We start from the raw sequence: 24,058 nt of genomic DNA, 5'->3' as shown, positions 1-24,058 counted from the left end.
GTCTTTCATGTGTAGCATCCTAGTTTTCTTGCCTTGGGAAGGCAATTGCACCGAGTGATGGGACCTTCCTTTTTTCTGCTTGCAGAACAATCAACCATGACGACCGAATCTGGCTCAGACTCGGAATCCAAGCCGGAGCAGGAGGCTGAGCCCCAGGAGGCGGCGGGTCCGCAGGGACTCGCAGGGGCGCAGCCAGGGCCTGAGGAGCAGAACCAGGCCCTGGAGCAGTTCGCGGCTGCAGCGGCTCACAGCACCCCCGTGAGGAAGGAGGTGAGCCCCCCCTCCCCGCGACCCATGTCACCCGCTCCCCTGCAGCTGCTGCTGGCATCACCCAGAAAAACACTTCAAGAATGTTTACTGAGCTTTTGCAGGGTCTGATCTGACCTTGGTCTCTTAGCACTGGAGGGAACTATGAGGGGTCATCTGCTTTGCCCCTTTTGGAAGGAGGCAGATGAAAATTGACATTATTTTAAGGCTTTCAATGAATGACATTCCACAACCTTGCCTGGTAACTCCTTCATTTGATTAAAGCACTTAAACTCACACTGAAATCTGGACTGCAGGTTATTGGTTTTATCTGAGTTTACAGGATAAACAGCACACTGACGGCTTTAATTATGCTCCTGATTTTTTTTCAAGCCCAGGGGTTAGAGCTATTTTGGTTTTTCCCAGGAGCCACTCTGACCCTAATGTTGCCAGCTACTCTTAGTGGATTTTCAGGTTGGTCTCTTTCCTTCTCCTTTGCACATGTATATTTTCACCTCTATTCAGTTGTCACGTGTAATATGAATATTTCTTTTAAAAATTTCCATGTAAAACATAAAACATGGTTTACACTTGGGCCTTGAATGAATCCATGTTTGAATTTCTTTGGCTTAAAACTTCAGACCTGGAATCAACATGCTTTAGAGTGCTGACTCACATGTGATAAGGAAACCTGGAGTCCCGTGCCGATGATTTACCTTTCATAGGTCAGATGTGTATATGTATCAGCTAGAAATTCTAGACCATGTAAGAGAAGAGACATAAAATCAGTATGTTAGTGAAATTCTTTATAACATTAAACTTCAGTATATGTTTACAACTTGATTATTTCTTTTCCCATAATATTCTGCTTTTAAATAGTATTAAGGATAACATTGATTTTCACACTTTATAAATAAATGCTTAGTCAGATCTAAGATGTTTTGTGATGGGGAACTGGGGGTGAGCCTTCTAACTTGTTAAACACAATCTACGGAGCAGATTCTCTTCATCATGGTGTTCCTTTACCTTTTCTTTTTGTGAATGAGTGATGGTGGGTGGTAGTGTTTGTTTTTAAATCTTCAGAAATTTGCTATTGCTGAACTGGCTTTTCTCGATGTTTCCCTCTTAACTCTGAAATCAAATAAAAGTGAAAAACAGGGCATAATTATAGAGAAGGAAGAATGTCTATACCCAGACATGATTAAATACACTTTATCTTCCGTCGTCAGTTGTTTGAAACAAAATGAGAGAAATGACAGATACTGAGCCCTTAGAAGGAAAGGTGACTTGCTGCAAAGTCAAGAGACCTAAGTTAGTCCTGTCTCTTCCCCTAGTTATTAGTAGTCTGGAGAACTCATTCAAGTCCTCTGGGCCTCGGCTTCCTCATTTACAAATGAAGAGATCATTTTCTAAGATCTGTCCACTATAAAATTCTGTGATTCATACTAGAAGCCCAGTTATGTTGGAAGTGAAACGAAGCACATTTTGGTAGTTAGCAATGATTGAAACATGGCTTTTGGCTGGATTTGAATTCCAAGTTACTAGTTTTATGACCTTGAGAAAGTCTGTTAAGGTTGTGCCTTGTGCCACGTTCTCGTCATGTACACATGAGGGTAATAATCCCTACATCCCAGAGCTGTCGTGAGCATTAAATGAAATAGAAGGTTTGCTGAAATGGTTGATACTGATATTTTAAAATTGTAGTGCATTCTATGTCTATAATTGACTTTTCATTTGAGGTACCTGATCTGCTCTTCTAGAGCTGTTAAAGTTTTTTCAATGTGCTTACGATGGGGCATGTAAAGCCTTGGCTAGGCGCACTAAGATAAAAAGAGAGAAGACACTAATAAACAAAATCAGAAATGAAACAGCGGAAGTTATCACGGACACCACAGAAATACAAAGGATCATGCAAGAATACTATGAAGGACTATATGCCACCAAATTCACTAACCTAGAAGAAATGGACATGTTCTTAGAGACATATCGCCTTCCTAGGCTGAACCATGAAGAACTGGAAAATCTAAACAGGCCGATCACCAGTAACGAAATTGAATCAGTCATCCAAAACCTTCCCAAAAGCAAAAGTCCTGGACCAGATAGCTTCACTAGTGAATTCTACCAAACCTTCAAAGAGGATCTAATACCAATCCTGCTCAAACTCTTCCAAAAAATTGAAGAAGAGACAGTACTCCCTAACTCATTTTATGAGGCCAACATTTCCCTGATACCAAAACCTGGTAAGGACAACACAGAAAAAGAGAACTACAGACCAATATCTCTGATGAATACAGATGCAAACATCTTTATCTGCATATCAATACAAAAAATTACGAATAGAATTACTGTATGACCCAGAAATCCCTCTCCAGGTTTTCTACCTGAAAAATCTGAGAACATTTACCCATAAAGACACGTGTGCTCCATATGTTCATTGCAGCTTTGTTTTTGGTGGCCAAGACATGGAAACAACCAAAATGTCCTTCGATAGATGAGTAGATAAAGAAGTTGTGGTATATATACACAATGGAATACTATTCTGTGGTAAGAAAAGATGATATAGGAACATTTGTGGCAACATGGATGGATTTTGAGAGTATAATGCTAAACGAAATAAGTCAGACAGAAAAAGCAGAGAACCATATGATTTCACTGATATATGGTATATGAACCAAAAACAACAAAAGAACAAGACAAACAAATGAGAAACAAAAATTCATAGACACAGACAATTTAGTGGTTATCAGAGGGTAAGGGGGTGGCGGTTGGGAGATGAGGGTAAGGGGGATCAAATATATGGTGATGGAAAGAGAACTGACTCTGGGTGGTGAACACACAATGGGATTTATAGATGATGTAATACAGAATTGTACACCTGAAATCTGTAATTTTACTAACAATTGTCACCCCAATAAATTTAAAAAAATGTAAATTAAAAGTACAAAAGTCTTATGTAAATTATAAAGCACTTAAATATATGTTATGGTTATTGATATAAAATTCCAATGTTAACAAATTACTATCTTATGGCCAAAACATCTTACGGTTTTTTACTTTTTACACTATTTTAATGCTTTCCTATAGAAAGACTACAGTCAAAAAAAAAGTGAGCCCAAGTTGCCAGAGAAGGTTTTCTTTTGTTTTACTTGAGGCTTGCCTTCTCAACTACTATGGCCTTTGAAGTTGGTTATTCTGTTTTTTTGTTAGTTTCTTTGCTCAGCAAATCGGTGTCTTTTTATTTTTAAGAACTTCTCAAGACTTTTCCTTGATCTCCTGGGCAAGGTAGTAGAAGAAAGAACTGTATTTGTAATCTTCTGGATGGAAAACAAGATGGAAAATGCCATCATAAAAGCAGAAATCTATGTCTAAAATCCAAAATAAATGTATCAAAAAATAATTTGTGATTATATTAGGGTGAAATTGTAGAGGCTAATAAAAATGTTGAAATGCTAAGCTGTCAACACTTTCTTTACTCTCATGCCCATGTAATTTAGCTACCAGATGATGGTATGCTTATGAGAGAGGAAATTTAATGTTTATTTAAGAGACCTAAACTGAATTTGGGAGCATGTTTTTCTTTAGACTGTCAGTGGGTATTTGCAGGCCGGTGGAACGGTAGTCTGGCCCATGAGTTGAATTTGCACTAATATCTTTGGTGGTCATTTAATAGATGGAAGAGGATGTAAAAAGGATTAGACAACAGTGCACAGAGAGATTTCCAAGGAGATTGATTCAGGGAGACTTTTATTGTTACGTAAGACACCCTCTGTAGTTGTGGCACTAGCCTGGACTAAACTGTTATGATTTGAAAGCAGATTAAAGCTTTTGGCGAGATTTGGTCTGTTCTTATATTGGCTCATTACAATGAAGGGAAGCAGACTTGGGATTACTTTGTGATGAATTTCAGTGCTTCTGGCTTCATTGAATTGACTTAGAACTAAATCAAATATTTTAACAGTTGTGAAATTACTGAGATTAATACCTGAAGTTCTCTGGGCCTTACAGTTTATAAGATACCTTTTATGTGTATGGTGTGGTTATGGGTCATGGAATGTAGAAAGATCCAGTGAATGAAGAAAATAGAGTGCATTAGATAATATCTTGATGATTTAAAGACCTATGCTAGCCAATGCCTTTTTAAAAGTTAGGAGTCCATTTGTTTCCGTCTTTGCTCAGTGAAGTCTCAGTGCGTCAAAAGTAAATCCTTGAGTCAAACTGAAATAAGGCCCAATTGGTGCATCTAAACAGCAAAAGTTATTTAGCCCAAACTGTTAGCATTATAAGTACCTGTATATGTATATGCTTTTCTAATTTTCTAATTCAGACATCTCATCCTTTAGGAATAGGAATGCCCGTTTCTAAAGTGTTCTGGAATTGCCTGAGCAATGCAATATTTATTTCCAGTCTTGCAATGAAAACTGTTCATTGTTTGTTCTTCTCAGGTCACTGACAAGGAACGGGAATTTGCTGCTGGAGTTTTAAAACAGCTCGAATATCAGCAATTTGAAGACGATAAACTTTCTCAGAAGTCATTTAACAGTAAACTCTCTCGATCTCCATTAAAGATTGTCAAAAAGCCTAAAAGCATGCAGTGCAAAGTGATACTTTTGGATGGATCAGAATATACCTGTGATGTGGAGGTAAGTGTATATTTTGAAACTTTTTTGTCCCAGATACTGAGAGCAAGGGTGGGGGGGGGATGTTGCCATAAAACATGCAAGATGTTTCTTTATTTTTTCAGACCTCTGGAAAATTACTCAGGCCCAGTTTCTAAATATAAAATTATTTGCAGTCTCTAACGGGATCAAATTACTAAAAATCCTTATATTGTCCCCAAAATGTTACCATCAAAAGAAAAATATGATCTTCTTTAAAAAAAGAAAAATAATCTTCAACACTTTCCATGGTAGGAAAAAAAATTGGAGGTCTTAAAAATCAAATTTTCATTAACGTCCTGGATATGAGCTATCATTTAAATGAATTTGATCTTTTCTATTTCAGTAATTTATGGCCAAGTAAATTGTTTGTTGGTAGAAACTTGGAATACATAGGAACATTTCTATACATAACTCTATACGTAATTTCTATACATAATTTGAACTGTGAATGTCCTTTTCTTACTTGGAGAATGAGTAATTTGTAAAATGTACATTGTGGTAGGTATCGCTGCTTGAGTGTTTTGGTAAAGAAAACTATAAAACTCCTCTCAGGGAAAGGGCAGTTGAATAACCTTTGTCCAAGATGGTTGGTAAGCTCAAACTAACAGATGAGAATAAGACAACTGTGTGTAGCTATGGACGTGGGTGATTGTCGAGCTCTCCAAGTATCATGGAGAGTACACATAGGGCATGAACTCAAGCCATAGGAGCAGGTTTCCGTATGCACCACCCATGGCATCTGCTCTCCACAGCTGGGGAGGAGCAGCTTGCTCTTCGAGCAAGGTGATTCAATTTCAGATTGAACTTTCATGTAAAGAGCTCATTCCTCCGCCCCCCCCAACCCCCACTGTCCTTTTTCATATAGGGACATCACACATGCCTCTATACCAGGCCGTCCCTCCACATGCTTACACAATTCAGCTCTCCCACTAGGTGTGCTGAACGTCGCGTGCACCATAGGCCGTGTATGCTAATACTCAGTGCTTTCCTTGGAACCGAAGATTCAAATCCATTTCATGTTGATATAATGTCAGTAAGCGTGGGAATAGGGTTGGGTTGCTAAATTATTGCAGATTGCAGGAACATAGAAAAAATACATGTCTCGAAGGTAAATTATTAGATCAAAAGTTATTTAGTCTATCATACAGTTATAGAATTTTTATTATCGTACATATAACTTGACAAATATTGATGGGTTGCTGCAGGGAGTAAAATACATGTTCCAAGGACCCTACCTAAGGTTTGCCATGCACAGATTCATATTTTGCATTTCCTGGCTTTGATTTTTGCTAATTTCTTAGCCCAAAGTGTTCAATTATTTATTTGGATGTTTGTTCTGGAAATGGGGAGATTACAATAATCTACTTCTACCTGTGTTTATTATGAAATTTAAAGGACGTTTGTAACCTTGAGAGAGATTGTGTTTTTCCAGTGTAGATCCACTTTCTGGAGAAATTGATCTAAGTCAAGAGGATCTTTTTTCCCTTAACTTCAGAGAGCCTTTCTATTGATTACATTATGTAATGGAATAAAGAGGGTTACCTGGCAATCTTCTAGTCATAGCTACCAGAGTTTTCTAGAGTCTGAAAGAAAGTTTATAGTGTCTCATGTGGAGAGACTAAATGCATTGGGACCGACCGAGGCATTTTGCTAAATATAATTTATTTCTCAGCCTTCAAATTCATTATAGGTAATCTGTGTTCTTGAGTATAGAATTTTTAGTTTGTAATTAGCTTTGGATACAGTTCAGTGTTACTTTTAATGTCACTGTGAGCATGTCGAGTGGCAGGACAATGTTAGTTGTTTTCCTTTGTAATTAAGTACTTTTATACATTTGACAGATTCTTAAGATTAACATTAGTCTGGGACACAAAACCTTGTCAGCAGACTGTTTAAAGTTTTCAACAGACATTGGTAATAGAAAAAAAATGTGTTTACTACCGACATCGTTAGAAGATGGAGAAATTTGGATGTGGTAAAGTGAAATGGATTTCTTTGTAGCTGGTTGAAGAAGGAAAATGGTTGTGAATCAGTGGTGGGGTTCAGATGCTAGTTGCAAAGCATATTCACAATGCCTCGTCTTTAAATACAAGCTATGGAATGTAAACCTTGGCTGGCGACGTAACAGAGTATAATAGGTAAACAAAGGTTGAAAAACTTTACCCTAGGGAAAATATCCTTCAGTCTTTTCTCTCCTTTAAAGTACGTTTTTACCAAAGTCTTAGATGAAGTCACCAAAAAAAAAAAAAAAAGAAAAAAAGAAAGAAAAAATTTATTTTTAAAGTGATCCAGAGTTTTAAAAATGACTAAACAGCCCGCATGTCAGAATCCAGGTTTCTCGTGAAGTGGATAATGTGGAACACTGAAGCAAAGTAGCAAGACAATATTTATCAGAAATGGAGGTAAAACTTCACTCGGCTTTTAAGGATCAAGTGCAAAATAGAAATGCGTTTGGGGCAAGGGGCAGTCTGACTTAATGATATAGTTTGGGTGAACGTCATCCTTGGGTTTAAGTCAGTTACACTCTCAACGCAAAGTAGCGTTGCCATGTGGCTGCCGGGCATGTTCATGCAGTCACAGGCTGCTGCTGTGGAAGTGTAGTGCTTGGTGTCCTGAAGGTGGCGGCCCCCTGGTTACTTGTGCTAGAGAACGCCAATCTATGATGTCTTGTTCCATCCCCATGTGATAGGAATGCTCCAAAGCCACCAGACTGGTGTGCAAACATGGAATTGCTCACTTGTAACCCATGATGTCAAGTTCCTTAAGCTTTCTGAATCTCAGTTTCCTTGCCAGAAAAATGGGGGTGAAAGTCCTTGCCTTCACAAGGCATTGTTGAGAAAATTAAAGCTGATTATTTATTTGAACATTGTTTGGGATGCAGCATATTCTTTATAAGTGGAAGATGTTTAATATAATAATAAGAACAGTAAATTCTGACTTGAATTTATTCAGGATGGTGAGTGATCTGAGAAACTTTCCCCTGAGGAATGATTAGCGATACGGGATTTCATGACTATGGAAAAAAATAAGATTCAGAGGGACAGGGTAGCTAATTTCAGTTACTTGGAAAGGTGGTCATTGAATGTCTGTCATAACTTTTTTTTAACATATAGAAAGTAAAACTTTCTATATGTTAGAAAGATAGAAGTTACAGGAAGTCATATTTTAAAAAAACAGAAAAGGAGTGTTTTAAATGATAGCTGTCGACTTTGTGATGATATATGCTGTACCATTAGGGTTCCAGAAGAAAGTGTAGGTGCACGTATGGAAACCAACAGCTCCTCAAACCAGATAACTTCTAATACATCTTCCTTCTCTAAGATTCATGGAGAGAAGAGACACACACACACACACACACACACACACACGCAAATCTGAAAGAAGCAGAATTGCTTCCCCAATCCCTGACCCCAGCACATACAGTGAGTTGTAGGTGAATTAAGAACAGAATGCAGTAGATATAACAGGTGGAACTTCTGTTGCATTTAATAAGGCATCAAAAAAGGCACTTTTATGAAATCTCTATGCCTATGGCTCATTTAATGCCTTCACCCCTTCACTATCAAAATCAAGGTCGCTCAACTTTGCCGTGACTTTATCATTGGAATTTATAGTCACCTATAAAGGATCCCCCATGCGTGCGCACACACGCACTTGGAAGTAGCATAGCACAGTTCTCTTTTCTTTGGAAACCTCAAGGTAGCATTTACCACTGCCCAGCAGAGTGCAGTGGGAGAAACCCAACAACCCAGAAAAGCAGGATACTTCACAGAAAAGCACAGCTCTCTGAGAGCAATGACTGAAAACTTACTAAGTCTTCGATTCCTGCCCTCCCCCACCCCCGCACCCCCCAATGTTTGATGGAAGCTTTTTCCACTTTTGCTGGCTTTTTCAAATTTTTTTCTAGCAGTAGACTGAGATCATTGTAGCAGTCAGTGTTTTTCCATTTCAGAGACTTTTTCCTCAATAATTTTTTTCAAAGCCTTAGTTTTGATTATCTAAAATATAAAAAGATCTTATTAACAGTAAAATATAAGAGAAGATCTTATTACAAGTAATTTGATATATGTGTTTGGGAAATGTTTGCATGCTACCAGATTTTCAGGTATGCCAACAAAATCACTAATACTGCCATTCCCATTAAAGAACACAAGAAAGTTCCTATAGCTGGTTTGTTCTCAGTGTTTTTTTCTTGAACATAAATTTTAAAAGAGAAAATAAACAAAAATACTCTAGTCACATGCAAGAGAAAATAGTGCTTGCTCATCACATTTATTTTAGTCCCGTTGCTTCCATGTTCAGTGGCCTCATTTGAGTCTGACTAATTAGCACACAACATATTTCCTAATGACCATCCAATTAGAAATGTTTTCTGTTATTTGGTCACCACTGTAATCTAGTCTAATTTGGTTTTCGGAAAGTAAGTCAAAACATGATCTGAAATTTGAGTCCATATTTCATAATACTGGTTTGCTGCTGCATATAGAAAATGTTTAAGCCATTTTATGGTGTAGTTGGTTTGTCCTCCACAAGAAACCCAATTGTTGGAGGAGTCTAGAGCATGACCGGAAAAAGGACAGAGGTTTACCTTGCAGGACAGGGGTTCCTTGTGAGGAACCTCACAAGGGCCCTGCCATGTGTCCCCATGCATGCAAGACCTCATTTTACCTAGTCCCTTCATACTGCTGATTCAACAGTGAGAGAGGTTTAGTGGTAACGAGACCCAGGTTAATTCACGCAGGCTAGCACTGCAGGGGAAAACGCCAATGAATCAGCCACACTAGAGAGAGATTTGTATCCAGATTGGGGCAAATTAAAGAGCCACATAAGTGTAGCAGCAAATTAAAAGTCTGCCCTCCAGGTTCGGCCCTGTCCAGAAGCTGCCTGCCCTCCAGGATGGCCAAGAATCCCAGAGTAAGCACAAACAGTGGAGTTGACTCCAACAAGCATTTCTGGATACCCTCCAGAGATGCTTCTAAGGACGGAGAGGGTAAGGAAATTTATGGCACTACGTCCTAAATGTGCTTTTGTCACCTTCTAACTACTGGTCAGGAAGGGACTGTTAAAAAAATTTCTAAATGCTGTCTTGCCTGTGATTCAATTAGCTGTCCAAATGTATTGTACTATTTTATGTACTCCACTTACTGGGATTCGGTTCGAAAAACAAACTCAGTGTCTGAATTTTCCACCTTTTGTAGATTGCGTGATTAGAATACCTTACAATCCCTTTGGAAGTTCTTGACCAGACAGCAAAGAGAATTCCGTAATCCATAAAATTGATTAGAGCACCTGTTGCCTTTCATGAATAATAAGAAATAATGATTAATTATAAAAAATAAGGATGATTTTTCCAGACCAATCCAAGCATTGCTCATTCAGCAACTACGTAAGTTTCAGAGTTTTTGATTCTGTGTGATTGTGTAAATTCTTATTTAACCTCTCAGTAGGTCTCTGGTCAACTGAACGTCTTACCTTTATGTACCATCTGTCATATGTTATAACCGAACTGCCCAGTCGAGCAGCAGCAGCTTTCCTGCTTGAAGATCAGTGCCCCTGGGGTCTCCCGAGGTTGGAAGGGTTTTAATTAACTTGGTTTCCTTATGTGATGACTCTGGTGCAACCATAGGAACAGTTACTTACAAGGACTGTTAACACACACCTTCTCGTTTACCTGACAGCATTAAATCTTCCCAAGGCATTGCAATTTGTCCTCATTAAGGTGAACACTTTTTATAGAATTGTTAGATCTACTTACCTGGATTTCATTTTTAAAGTAATAAACTCTAATATCCCATCATGAGTGTACACGTGGTCTATTAAACCCTCTAAACCATATTAAGGTTAAAAATAAGAACATATATGTCAAGAAATGCAACCAGTAAATCCCTCTGGTGTGTCACCATACTGTGGGCTTTGAAAGCTGAGTGAATTTTGGAACTTGAGTGCCTGTCCACATTGGGTGATTGATGCTATATGAAAGATAAAAATCACTGAGGAATTATTTTTGCTTTTAACCCCCACTCCCCCCCCCCCCAAGTTGTCTCATGGTGTTAAGGCCTGACGGGAGTCATTTTCCAAATGTTCATATTCTAACATCATGGTGCTAAAACACTAGGTTTGCTTTTTCACTTACTGTTCCCCCAGCTACACATTTCCATTGTGTTTGCTGACCACTTTGTGCTGCTGATTTGGTGCCATGAACTTTCCTGCTCTGTGTTCAGGCAGAGGGGATTCTCAAGCAAAATGCTCTCCAGCATGTGCATTTTCTTATTCGGGAGTACAGTGTCTTACTTATCTTTGTACTTTGTACAACACAGCAGTTTATTTTTGCGTAGTAGATATTCATTACTTACTTGTTTCATGAGGGAAGCAATCTTCCAATTTTAAAAATAATCTAAGTTTTCTAGTTCTTACCACCTTGTGATTAAAATTTCAGGTTATACTTTATAGTTTTATATATAGTTTACTTACTTGAAATTCACCTGCTTTACAAACTTTCCAACTTTGTCTCTGAAAGTTTACACATGTGTTCGAGAGGAAATCTTTTCACTTCCTTTACTCTGCTTGTGGCTTTATTGCCATAGAACCTTATGAGATGGTGGATCGACCGTTGATACCTCTCCTGGATTCTCAGGAAGAGGGTCCTGCTCTCTGTTGGCTGCTTCTCCAGAAATAATTTCCCTTAACATCTCTGGGTTTAGGCTTAACGTGAGGTTTGGGGAAAGACCATGTAACAGGAAGAATACCTATTTCTCCAAGAATACCTATTTTAGGAGTGACAGGCCCAAACCCTTCTCCCAAGTTCCTACTCAGTATCATCCTACCTGACACCCATTTTGCTTCCACATGCCAGGAGCCAGCTCACATCCTCTGTAACTCAGCCCTAGCCCCAGAAGCCAAGGAAATTCTTCCCTACGTTAGTCCAAGCCATTCCTCATTTCCTTCCCCAGGAAGTATTTCGCAGCATGATGTATATCAGTGAGTCCCTTGTTTGGAGACCTCAGCCTTCCACTCACACAGGTTTAGCTGGCCCCGTGGTCCCAGCACAGGAGTGTCAGCTACCAGTGACCTTCTCCAGGCCCTTCCCTACAAGTGGACCTCTACTTACTGCTTCAAAAATTGCATAAGGTGTAGTTTCTACCAGTCACCTCATTAAAATCTTTGTATTTTCTAGAACACCTTGATCATTTGCACATAGTACACACTGAAATATTTTTTGATAAGTGAGATAATCGTTTGAGCTTTAATTATTTGTCTTAATGCATATTCTTTTTTCTTTTACAACAATTCTTTATTCTTTTACAACAATTCCAATTCATAGAACTAACATCATACTGTATGCAGACGATGCCAAGTAGTTTTACTAATTTTGCAGGAGATTTAGTATAAAGTGTTTCTTGAGGGCCTGTTATGTTCCAGGCACTGAAAATCAAATGAGTCAAAGGCTTCAAACTTAGATGTCGGATGTCTGAGGGTCACACAATACTAGATCTGGAAGGGACATTGGAAATAACTTTGTCTCCTCCCTCATTTTACTAATGAGGAAATAGGCCCAGAGAAATTAGTGGTGTGCCTGAGGACATGGCCTGGAAAAGGCAGAGAATGGCATGAACCCAGCTCTCCTGCCCTCTGCTCCAGAGGTCTCTTTACTGTGGCATCAAAGCATCCAAAGTTTGTAGCAGCAGGAGGAACAAACTGAAATACAGTATTTTTACCTCCAGCATGGACTTGTGAGAGAAGAAGAAAAGAGAAAAAGGAGAAAGGTCTGCTTTTCAAATGATTTAATATTAATTAGTTAAATTCTCAAATATCTACTTTATTTATAATTCTGTAAGCTTTTGACATCAAACTTGATCAGTTTTTCTAGATTTTGTAAATAGCTATGTATGTCATTTTTGGATAAGGAGAAGGAAGTGAGCCCACCAGAGTCTCTCTCTCTCCTATTCGTTTTCTCTTTTTTCTTCTCCTCTCTTCTTCCCTCCCCCGTTTTGGTGGCTGAAAGGTTTTGAAATCTCCTCGAAGCACATATGCAGTAGACACACTCAAGACTGAAATGATCACAAAGCCTTTGGTTTGGATTATACTATCACAAAATAAGGTACTATGTGAAGAGGAGAACTTGGAAACGATACTTTTTTTATTTTGAGCAGGAAGAGGAAAATAGCTGGAGCAATAATACAAAAGCTCTTCCAAGTGGTGTATGGAACAATGTTCAAGGCTTGACTCAGCTCTTTGTCTTAATATAGAATGATTTTAAGCAAGTTCTACAGTTGCCATATAGTCCAGCTCAAAGCAGAAAAGCTAATATAAAATGGAGATCCTAGCCATCCCTTCTGGAAAGAAACAATTTTCACCATACAGTGATTCCCCCCTCCCCAATTTTTGTGATCAATTGCCAGTTCATTTCATAATTACAGCACTTCCCCCATGAAAGACAGGTTATAATTTACAAGATTATATAGCTCATCTTCCCTTAGTTAGCATTTAAATTGATGCCTTTCTTTTTCATGGAAGTACTCTTGGCCCTTAGGGAAGTTTAGGAAACAGGCTACTAATATCAGTCACAAGATTAGAAAATCTTTCAGTAGATGGGTAATAACCTGGGAAGGTTTCTACGTGGTGGATAGTCTCTTGAATTCCATATCACTTTTTTGTTTTATTACATTCAGTTTCAGAAGAAGGAGGTTTTTTGGCCTCGTCTCTAACTTCTGTGAACTGTGAACAGTACCTGTGACCTCTTTTTGACTAGAGTTGAAGTCTGGTAGAATCACATGTTCTTAGAATTGGAGACATGAGCTCTTAGAGGGTCAGTCCCCTAAAATGTGTATGTGGCATGGACGCACATGTTTCCAACAAAATATGGAAGTAGGTTCAGGGAGACCGGAGTGCAGTATGATATTGAAGGCCCTATTATAGGGACATGGTCAAATATTTACAGGTTTCATACCTACTCCCATGCACACATCTGGTCTAAAGAGGAAGGGCACATACACAGGCAGTGGTTAGCTTTAGGATATGGTTGGCACGTCTGCCTTATGGCCCAGTGTTCAACTGACATGTGAAGAGAGGTGAATAGAGAGGTGCATGTGGTGCTCTTAGTTTGAAAAATATTTTTAACATAAAAGGAGATATAAAACTGCATTTATGAATACCTTATGTGGTTTTACTATTCTTTTTTTAATACTTGATTTATTTCTTTATTTTGACATTCAATATTATTTTATATTAATTTCAGGTGTACATCATAGTAGTTAGATATTTATGTAGGAAATGATCCTCCTGACTAGGCCAGTACCCACCTGGCACTATACACAGTTATTACCATATAATTCACTATATTCTCTATGTTTTACTTTACATCTCCATGACTGTATGTAACTACCAATTTGTACTTACTAATCCCTTCACCTTTTTCAGCCTGCCCCCAAACTCCCTCCCCTCTGTCATCCCAATAAATCTAGTACCCACCTGACACCATACATAGTTATTAGAATATTATTGACTATAATCCTTATGCTATACCCTACAACCCCATGACTACTGTGTAACAACCAATTTGTACTTCTTAATTCCTTCCCCTTTTTCACTTACTCCCAAACCCCCTTCCATCTGGCAACCATCAAAATGTTCTCTGTATCTATTTTTTGTTTCTGTTTTGTTTATTTTGTTTTTTAGATTCCACATAAAAGCAAAATCACATTGCCTCTGTCTTTTCTGTCTGACATATTCCACTCAGCACAAAACCCTCCAGGTCCATCCATGCTGCCGCAGATGGCCAGAACCCATTCTCATCCATGGCCCAGCAGTATTCCATTGTATATATGTACCACCTCCTCTTTATTCTTTCATCCATTGACAGACACCTAGGCTGCCTCTGCATTTTGGTCATTAAAAAACAATGCTGCACTCGTTCCCTTGAAGTAGCATTTTGGTTTCTTTGGATAAATACCCAGCAGTAGGATTACCGGGTCCTTCTTTGTCTCTTGTTACAGCCTTTGTTTTAAAGTCTACTTTTTCTGGCGTAAGTATGGCTACCTTAGTTTTTGTTTGTTTGTTTCCGTTTTCATGAAATATCCTTTTCCCTCCGTTTATATTCAGTCTGTGTGTGCCTTTCTATCTGAAGTGAGACTCTTATAGGCAGCATATGTAGGAGTCTTGTTTTCTTATCCATTCAGCCACCCTATTTTTTGATTGGAGCATTGAATCCATTTATGTTGAAAGTAATTATTGATAGATATGTATTACCATTTTACTATTCATATTTTTAATCTTTTTTGTTTATTTTCTTCATAAAGAAGTCCCTCTAAGATTCCTTGTAATTCTGGTTTGGTGGTGATGAACTCCTTGAGCTTTATCTTGCCTCGGAAGCTCTTTATCTGTCCTTGGATTCTAAATGATAGCTTTGCTGGGTAGAGTAATCTTGGTTGTAGATTCTTAGTTTTCATCATGTTAAATATTTCCTGCTAATCCCTTCTGGCCTGCAAAGTTTATGTTGAGAAATCAGCTGATAGTCTTATGGGAGCCCCGTTGTAGGTAACTAACTGCTTTTCTCTTGATGCGTCCTATTTGGGAGACCACCTCAGAGATAATGTGGATGCCTGATCATGGCATTGTACACCAGAAGCTAAACATTAATGAATGCCAACTATAATTTTATATATATAATGTGATGGCTGGGTGTGAGGTCGGAGGGATAATGGATGGGGGGAGGGGGGTTCACAGTGTGAGGGATATAAATGATGAACGTCTAAGTATTACCTTGTCTTGTACACCTGAATCTAATAAAAAACAAATAAACAACAACAAAAAAAGATTCTTTGTCTTTAACCTTTGGCATTTTAATTATGATGTGTCTTGGTGTGGGCCTCTTTGGGTTCATCTGTTTGGGACGCTCTGTGCTTCCTTGGCATCTATATTTATTTCCTTCACCAGGTTAGAGAAGTTTTCTGTCATTATTTCTTCAAATGGGTTTTCAGTTCTCTGCTGTTTCTCTTCTCCTTCTGATACCCAATGAAGTGAATATTGGTGTGCTTGGTATTGTCCAGAGGCCTCTTAATGTGTCCTCATATTTTTGGATTTTTTTTTTTTTTTTTTTTTTTTTTGCTGTTCTGATTGGGTGTTTTCTGTTACCTTATCTTCTACATCACTGGTTTGATCCTCTGCTTCATCTAATCTATTGTTGATTCCATCTATTGTGTTCTTCATTTCAGTTACTGCATTCTTTATTTCTGACTAGTTCTTTTTTATGTTTTCTATCTTCATTTTTATGTTTCCTATCTCTTTGTTGAAGTTCTCTCTGAGATCATTGACCATCCTTATAACCAATATTTTGAACTCTGCATCTGGTAGATTGCTTGTCTCCATTTTGTTTAGTTCTTTTTCTGGAGCTTTGTTCTGTTCTTTTATCTGGGACATGTTTCTTTGTCTCCATGTTTTGACTGCCTCCTTGTGTTGTTTTTATGTATTAGGTAGGACTGCTATGCATCCCGGTCTTAGTAGAGTGGCCTTATGTAGTAGGTGTCCTGTGGGGCCCAGTCACACAGTCTCCCTGATTAATAGAGCTAGGTGCTCCAGATGTGACTCTTGTGTGGGTTGTGTGTGCTCTCCTGTTGTATTTGAGCCTTGTTTACTGTTTCCATGTCAGTGGGAGGGATTGACCCTCAAGCTGATTGGTTGTGAGAACTGGCTATGACTACAGTGTAGGAGCTATGGTGCACGGGCTGACCCTACAGAGCAGGGTTCACTTTAGCAGGGCTCCAGTGCCTGCCCAGTCTGTCCTTTGGTTGTATCGTCCTTGGAGGTGGCTAGGTGGTACTCTGGCTTGGTCCAAAGTTGCCCACCAGGCATGTCTGCCCTGGGGCCTCCTGGGAGGGGACCTGCTGCAGGCCCAGTTTAGCAGCAGCCTGTGCCCTGCCTCGGGCCACCTGGTATGAGCCACAAGGCAATTGCAGATGGCTGCTGCCCACTCTGGGCTTGGAGGTGCATTGAGAGGTGAATCTATGAACCGAGGCCAGCTGTTGCTACTGCCAGGCTTACGGCTGCTCAGCCAGCGGTACAGGACACACACCCAAGCCAGATGCTGCTTGTTTGGGGTTTGTGAACCTTTAAGAGATTTTAGGAAAGTCTGCAGCATGATCTAACACAGATTGTAGGGAAAAGCCACTGGAAGCAGATTGGGTGTGCCTGAAAGTTGGGTGGGGTGGGGTCTCCAGGAATCACTAAGGTGGGGAAGAAGAAAGAGGTGATATAGCCAGTTTGATGGAGACTCAGATATTGCACATCTGCCTACATCTGCATGCAGGGAGGGGAAGGGCTCAACAAAGAAACATTGGCTCTGCCAGCTTCTCCCTGTGGGATAAAACTGCCCTCACCCTGAAGCTAGACCATTCAGTTCCTCAGTGTATGTCCCTGGTACCTTCTGAACTGCTGCCCCAGCACTGGAGCTCAGAGCAAGTGAGTCCATCAGTGAGTAATTTAATGCATGGACCCTTTAAGAGGAGCCACTGGGACGGTAGCCACCCTTCATTTCACTCAGCCACAATCTCCACTGGTTTTCACAGCCAGAAGTTATGGGAACTTCTCTCCCAGGCACTGGAACTCTGGGATGGGAAGCCTGATATGGGGCTGGGAGCCCTCACTCCTCTGGAGGCTAGAGTGGGGACCTTGAGTCAAGATATCCCTCACAATTTTTAATGATCACATCACTGGGTGTGGGACCAGCTCATTCCATGTTGCCTCTCCAACCAGTTTCGAGGTGTCTTCTTCTGTATGTCATAGTTCTAGGGCTTTGGTTCAGCTAGACTTCAGGCAATTCTCAATGTGATGGTTGTTCTGTAGCTTAGCTGTAATTGATGTGGTCCTCAGAGGAGGTGAGCACCGCATTTACCTGCTCCACCATGTTTTACTTTTCTTATGATCATGTTAGTTTTTATATCAGAGGAAGAAGGGAAAATCTTTCATAGTGGTATTTAGTCCAGTCTTGTTTGCTATTTGGATATAGCAATTAAAATAATTCAGCAGGAGATGAAAAAAATTGATGATAAATTATAGAGAGGGAAAAGCTCTGTTAAAATGTTACATAGTGAAATCGAATACCTTTCATTCCTACTTTTTTTGTTAGTAACACGTATGTCATGGCTAATATTAAATGGCAATAAATTAATAATTACAGCAGCCAGTTTTGGCACTTATTTCAAGGCTAATAGCATAGTTAGCTCTCAGTGCAAGCCTCATTTGAGGGTATCGATACATGACAAAGGTACTGTTAATCATTCTTGCCATGGTTTTATTTTTTTGTATATTTAATCATTCACTCAAGGTTTCCATATAAGACATATTTTCAGAATGTCTAGTATATAAGTCACTACAATAAACAGGGCCATTTTAAAATTCTAAATTTAAAAATTAGATTCAGCTTTTTTAAAAAATTAGATTCAAATTTTAACTTTCTTAAATAGCCTAGGGACTTCTGCTAAGAAACTTGCCCTGTCCATTCTTATACTGTGCTACTCGCAATATTAAGGTTCTTTAAGACAGAATGGTGGAAATGTTCAACTCTAATTTTACATTGAATCCATTCATCTAGTATTGGAACCAGCTTTTAGTGTTTCAGTTAAAAAGAACATGCACACCCAGGCTTTTATAAATATGTTTATGAAACTTATAATGTATAGACACCCTAACAATTGAATATCTAAATATCTATGGAAATACTATGAATTAAATCATACTAGAGGATTGTTATACAGGAGAATAAGTTTTCCCAGTTGTCTGAATAAAGAATTGAACTTTGAGCTTAAGAATAGTAACATTTGGAGGCAGTATTACACTAGCCTGGGTAGCACTAGCCTGGGTAGCATATTGGATTTGCCATTTGTTTGTAAGTTATTCACCCCTTGACGTCCTCCACTTTCTCATCTGTAACCCAGAACTCACTGTGTTGTTGAGAGTGGTACAGTGAATGGTAGGTGTTGACATGTGCCAGGGACCTTGCTGGCTGACTATGGCTAGCAAATTTGAAAGATACCCTTACTTTGTGGAACTTCCATTCCATAAAGCATGAAGCATATCCTTCTGGGTTTGTCTGTAAGAACGTCATAGCCTTCATACTGTTTAGAGATTTGCTTTTATCGGTAAAATGGATAAATAAATTCAACAATCCAGACAGCGGCATATTACTCAGCATTATAAAGGAACAATCTATCAGGCCATGAAAATACATGGAGGAACCTTAAATACCACTAGTGAAAGAAGCCACTCTGAAGGGCTGTATGATTCCATCTATATGAAATTCTGGAAAAGGCACAACTATGGAGACAGTATGTAGTATGTATGTAGTATGTAGTATGACAGTAGTAGTATGGTCAGTGGTTGCTAGGGTTTAGGGAGCAAGACGGAGGGATCAATAGATAGAGCACTAGGAATTTTTAGGGCAGTGAAACTATTCTGTGTGATATTATAATGATGGATATGGATATCGTGCATTTGTCCAAACCCATAGAATATACACCACCAAGAGTGAACCCTAATGTAACTATGTACTTATGATTATGACGTGTCAGTGGAGGTTCAGTTGTGACACATGTGCCCCTCTGGTGCAGTATGTTCATGATGGGGGAGGCCATGGGTGAAGCGGGGGGAGCATATGGGAAATGCCCCTTAATTTTACCGTGAACATAAAACTGCTCTAAAAATATTGTCTAAAATAACAAAACCACAGAATGATAGCCCCCACACTATTTAGAGATTCACTCCTATCACCTAACAATGTGTTAGACACTGGAAAGTATTTCTCAAATCTGAGAGAGAGATTTTACCTTAACTCGCCATTTGTTGGTTTCTTTCTTTCTTTCTTTCTTTCTTTCTTTCTTTCTTTCCACTGGAAAGAAGAGAATCAGTGTTTTTACGTCAGGTAATCATTAATTTCGCAGTTTGGGAAATGATGAATGATTTTATTTAATACAAACAGGAAGTAACTGTGCTTGTGTTTTAAGATTTAGACCCCATTTCCCTAGAAGATTGTTAGGATTGAGAAACTGATCTGGAAAACGGGAAATTTGCTTTTTTCTCACACAGTCCGGCTTCAGCCTGCTGACATTAGACAATAGATGCAGCTAAGGTTCTATTGCTGTTGTGTCCGAAATCAGTAGGTGTTTGACAAGCCCGAATGTGTTCTGAAAAATAATTAGGAGTTCTGTGGCATGCTGACTTTTTTTTTAATTTTAATTTTTTCAATTACAATTGACATTTAGTATTATATTAGTTTCAGGTGTACAGCATAGTGGTTAGACATTCATATAATTTGCAAAGTGATCCCCCCCAATAAGTCTAGTACCCACCTGACACCATACATAGTTATTACAATATTATCGACTATGTTCCCTGTGCAGTACTTTGGCTTGCTGGGTTTTAATAAAATAACTAGGGACACAACAGAAGCAGCTAGGAAGCAGGAAATAGATTGAAACCTACCTAACTCACTTTGTCTTCATATTGGGACAGATCCTCTACTATTGTAGAGAATTTCTGTTGCTTGAAGAAATTGAGAGTGGCTATTTGAGGCACGTTTCCTTCTTTGTCTTTGAGGATCTAGGTTTTGAAACAGGGCTGATATGTAAAAAGCATGACTTCAGATTTTAGCTGGCTGTGAAAATTTCCTTAGGAGGAAAGATTCCTCAATAGTGGTTCAAGTTTAAAATGGTAAGTGTATGTCTAATCACCATTTGGCAAGTAGATATTAATTATTGGAAAATGTTGGCTGACTACCCCTGCAGTAGTATTTAAGGCAACCTAAAGTCAAGTGGCATTCACGTATTTTATTTGTTTATTTTTAAATTTCCAGAATAACTAAACTTGGATGCTTGCATTATTCCCTTTAGAATTTGGGCAGATAAGGAGGTGTGAAAAATGAGCATTGAGTGTAGAAACATCTGAGGCAGATGAGACAAATGAGGCTGGAAAGAACGGCCAAGGACACATCACAAAGGATGGGTTTGACGTGCGAACAAGGTTGGATATTGTTTGGATATATTGATTTTCTGTTGCTGTGTAACAAATTACCATAAATTTAGTGACTTAAAACATACATACATACAACACCTATGTATCATCTCCCACTTTTTGGCTGGCCCTCTGCTCTGGATCTCATAAAGTAGAGATCAAGTTGTTCACCAATTGTATCTTCATATGGAGGCTGGACTAGGGAAAGATCTACCTTCATACTCCTTTGGGCTGTAGGCAGAGTTCATTTCCTCCTGATTGTAGGACTGAGGTCCCCACTGTCTTGCTGGCTGTTGGCCAGGGACCACTGTTGGGTGCAGACTTCGTCTTGGGTCCTTGCCATGAGGTGCCTTCCATCTCAGTAACAAAGAACTTCCCCCACCTTGGATCCTTCTACCCTCAAATCTCTCTCATGTCCCCTTTTGTTACCAGCTGGAGAAAATTCTGCTCTTAAGGGCTCATGTGATTAGGTCAGGCCCACCCTGATAATGTCCGTATCCTAAGGTCAGCCTGCCAGCTAATAGAACCTAATCACAGGAGTAAGAACCCCTCTGTCCTCAGTTCCAGGGATTATGTATTCCCAGGGGTTGGGGTCGTTTTAGAATTCTCAATAGGTGATACGGTGTTTCTGAGGGGTTTCACATGGGAAAGCTGTTTGGCCAATTTTGTTTTTAAAACATACTTCTATTAAATAGTAATTAAAGAAGAAGAGACTCAGAACAGGGACACTAGTCAACTCTATTGCAATGAACCAGGCAAGATATGCTGATGACCAGAACTAAGGCAGGGGCAATGGATTAGAGGGGAAAGAATACATTTTAAAGAACTATCATGAATCTGAGTGGACCTGATTAATTAGACGTGTGGGAGGATACGGGTAGTGATGAGACGGTGCGTGATAATGACTTCCAAATTTCTTGATTGAGTGACTTGCATAGACAGATATAAAACATAAGAAGAACAGTTTATGGGGAAGATAATGAATATAAGTTAAACCTATTGAATTTCAAGTACCTGGAATATGAAAGTAGCAGTCTACCATTGCAATTGGCTGTGTCATTCAGTGTTTGGAGCCATTATCTTTCACACTAATTCAAATATGGGAACGAATGAGATTGTGTAGATAGTCAATGAATGAGGAAGAAGAAAAGAGCACTAATAGTAGAGCTCTGGGGAATGCTAACATTTAAACTTGGGAGTGGGCAGTGCTTTGTCTAATCTCTCCCCATGCCACCCCCAGGTTCTTCCATACACCACCCAACCCCTAACCCCTTTTTGCCATACCCCCAGCTTATGAACTGCGTGTGTCTGACCCCATGGGGAAATTTCAGTAGTAACTATGGTTGAGTGATTCTTCTTCAAACAATTCGGAGAGAGTCTACATGGAAAATCATTGTCAGCATGGTTTTCTAAATGGCATTAAGGCATTGTACTGTTGTGTGCAGGAAACAGGGAGCCTGAGACTATATAAGGTACCATTCATAAGTAAGTGTTGTCATTCATTGTGATTGATTCTTGTGCTCCAGTTTGTTGCCAATTCTTTTATTTCTTTAATTTGGCTTTTTGCTGTCTTTTGTCCCTTAGAATTTCAGTTGCACAAAGTGATCAGAACCATTACATTTCTTTTTTTTAATTTATTGAGGTAACATTAGTTAATAACATTATATAAACTTCAGGTGTACAACATTATAATGTGATATCTGTGTGCTCTATTGTGTGCTTACCACCAAAAGTCTAGTTTCCTTTCATTGCCATGTATTTGACCCTCTTTGCCCAGTTCGCTTTCCTCCCACCACCTTCCCCTCTGATAGCCACCATTCTGTTGTCTGTATCTGTGAGTTTGTTTTTGTTTTGTTTTGTTTGTCCATTTGTTACTTTTTTGTCGTATAGTACACATGAGCGAAATAATATGGTTTTTGTCCTTTTCCGTCTGACTTATTTCACTTAGATTCATCTCTCAAGATTCATTCATGTTGTCACAAATGGCAATACCTGTCTCCCCGAAAATAAGACCTAGCCGGACAATCAGCTCTAATGCATCTTTTGGAGCAAAAATTTATATAAGACCCGGTCTTATTTTACTATAAGACCAGGTATTATATTATATTATATTATATTATATTATATTATATTATATTAATTATATTATATTATATATTTACCGGGTATTATATTATAATATATTACCTGGTATTATAGTATAGTATAGTATATAAGACCCAGTCTTACATTATAGTAAAATAAGACCGGGTCTTATATTAATTTTTGCTCCAAAAGATGCATTAGAGCTGATTGTCCGGCTAGGTCTTATTTTCGGGGAAACGCGGTATTTCATCTTTTTATGGCTGAGTAATATTCCATTTTGTATATGTACCACATCTTTATCCAATCATCTGTTGATGAACACTTACGTTGATTTCATATTTTGGCTGTTGTAAATAATGCTGCAGTGAACATAGGGATACCAGTATCTTTTCAAATTAGTGTTTTTATATTTTTCGGGCAAATACCTAGAAGAGGGATTGCTAGATCATACAGTAGTTGTATTCTTAATTTTTTAAGAACTCCATACTGTTTTCCATGATGGCTGCACAATTAAGGAATGGCACACACAATTGTAATAAGGAATGACACCGCACAATTAAGAAATCCCTGATTTCTTTGAGCAATTTAAGACTATGAGGAGTAGTCGTATATTAATATACAGTATTATTGTGATTTTTACGGTAACATAATTATACTCTAAACAGTGAAGGAGTGGTGTTATTCAGAATGTTTCCTTAAAATTTTAATCGCGAATTATTAGAAAAAATACACCCCTTTCGTGTAGCCTCCTGCAGTTTTCCAGCTTGGACTATGGTAATACCCTGCTCTTCCTTCAAGGACTATCTCGTCCCCCGACTCCTGGCCTGCCCTTCCTCCTGGTCCAGGGCAGAAGGGCATCTAGTGCTGAATGCCTGGTTTGGTTTGCCCTCTTTACAGCAGAGAAGCAAAGGATTCTTGCCCTGTTCAATTTTGTGGGCTGTCTTGACCAGCCAATGCACTTTAAGCTTTTTATTTGTTTCTTCTAGAAGAGGTCAGATTCCAAGTTGTGGTAGCTTTTTGTTGGAACACATACCATTTCCATCAATAGCATTAGCTTCTTATAACTTGTT

General features: G+C 38.9%; 1 protein-coding gene across 39 annotated transcripts in view; it reads left to right on the top strand.

Moving 5' to 3' along the window:
* Positions 1-24,058, top strand: part of EPB41L3 (erythrocyte membrane protein band 4.1 like 3) — a 236,562-nt gene that overhangs the window by 143,357 nt on the left and 69,147 nt on the right. For 31 of the 39 annotated variants that reach the window (XM_081078466.1, XM_081078483.1, XM_081078482.1 and 28 more), the window contains exons 2-3: positions 86-270; positions 4,689-4,886. In XM_081078466.1, the coding sequence (XP_080934592.1) occupies positions 97-270; positions 4,689-4,886 (372 nt within the window). In that variant the 5' untranslated portion in view covers positions 86-96. The remainder of the gene's footprint in view (positions 1-85; positions 271-4,688; positions 4,887-24,058) is intronic. The other 8 variants (XM_081078501.1, XM_081078494.1, XM_081078491.1 and 5 more) reach the window with 1 other exon arrangement.

Source organism: Rhinolophus hipposideros, assembly GCF_964194185.1.
Source record: "Rhinolophus hipposideros genome assembly, chromosome: 17".
NCBI lineage: Eukaryota > Metazoa > Chordata > Mammalia > Chiroptera > Rhinolophidae > Rhinolophus > Rhinolophus hipposideros.
The sequence above is the reverse complement of the archived record's forward strand: the minus strand, read 5'-3'. Positions and strand labels throughout refer to the sequence as shown.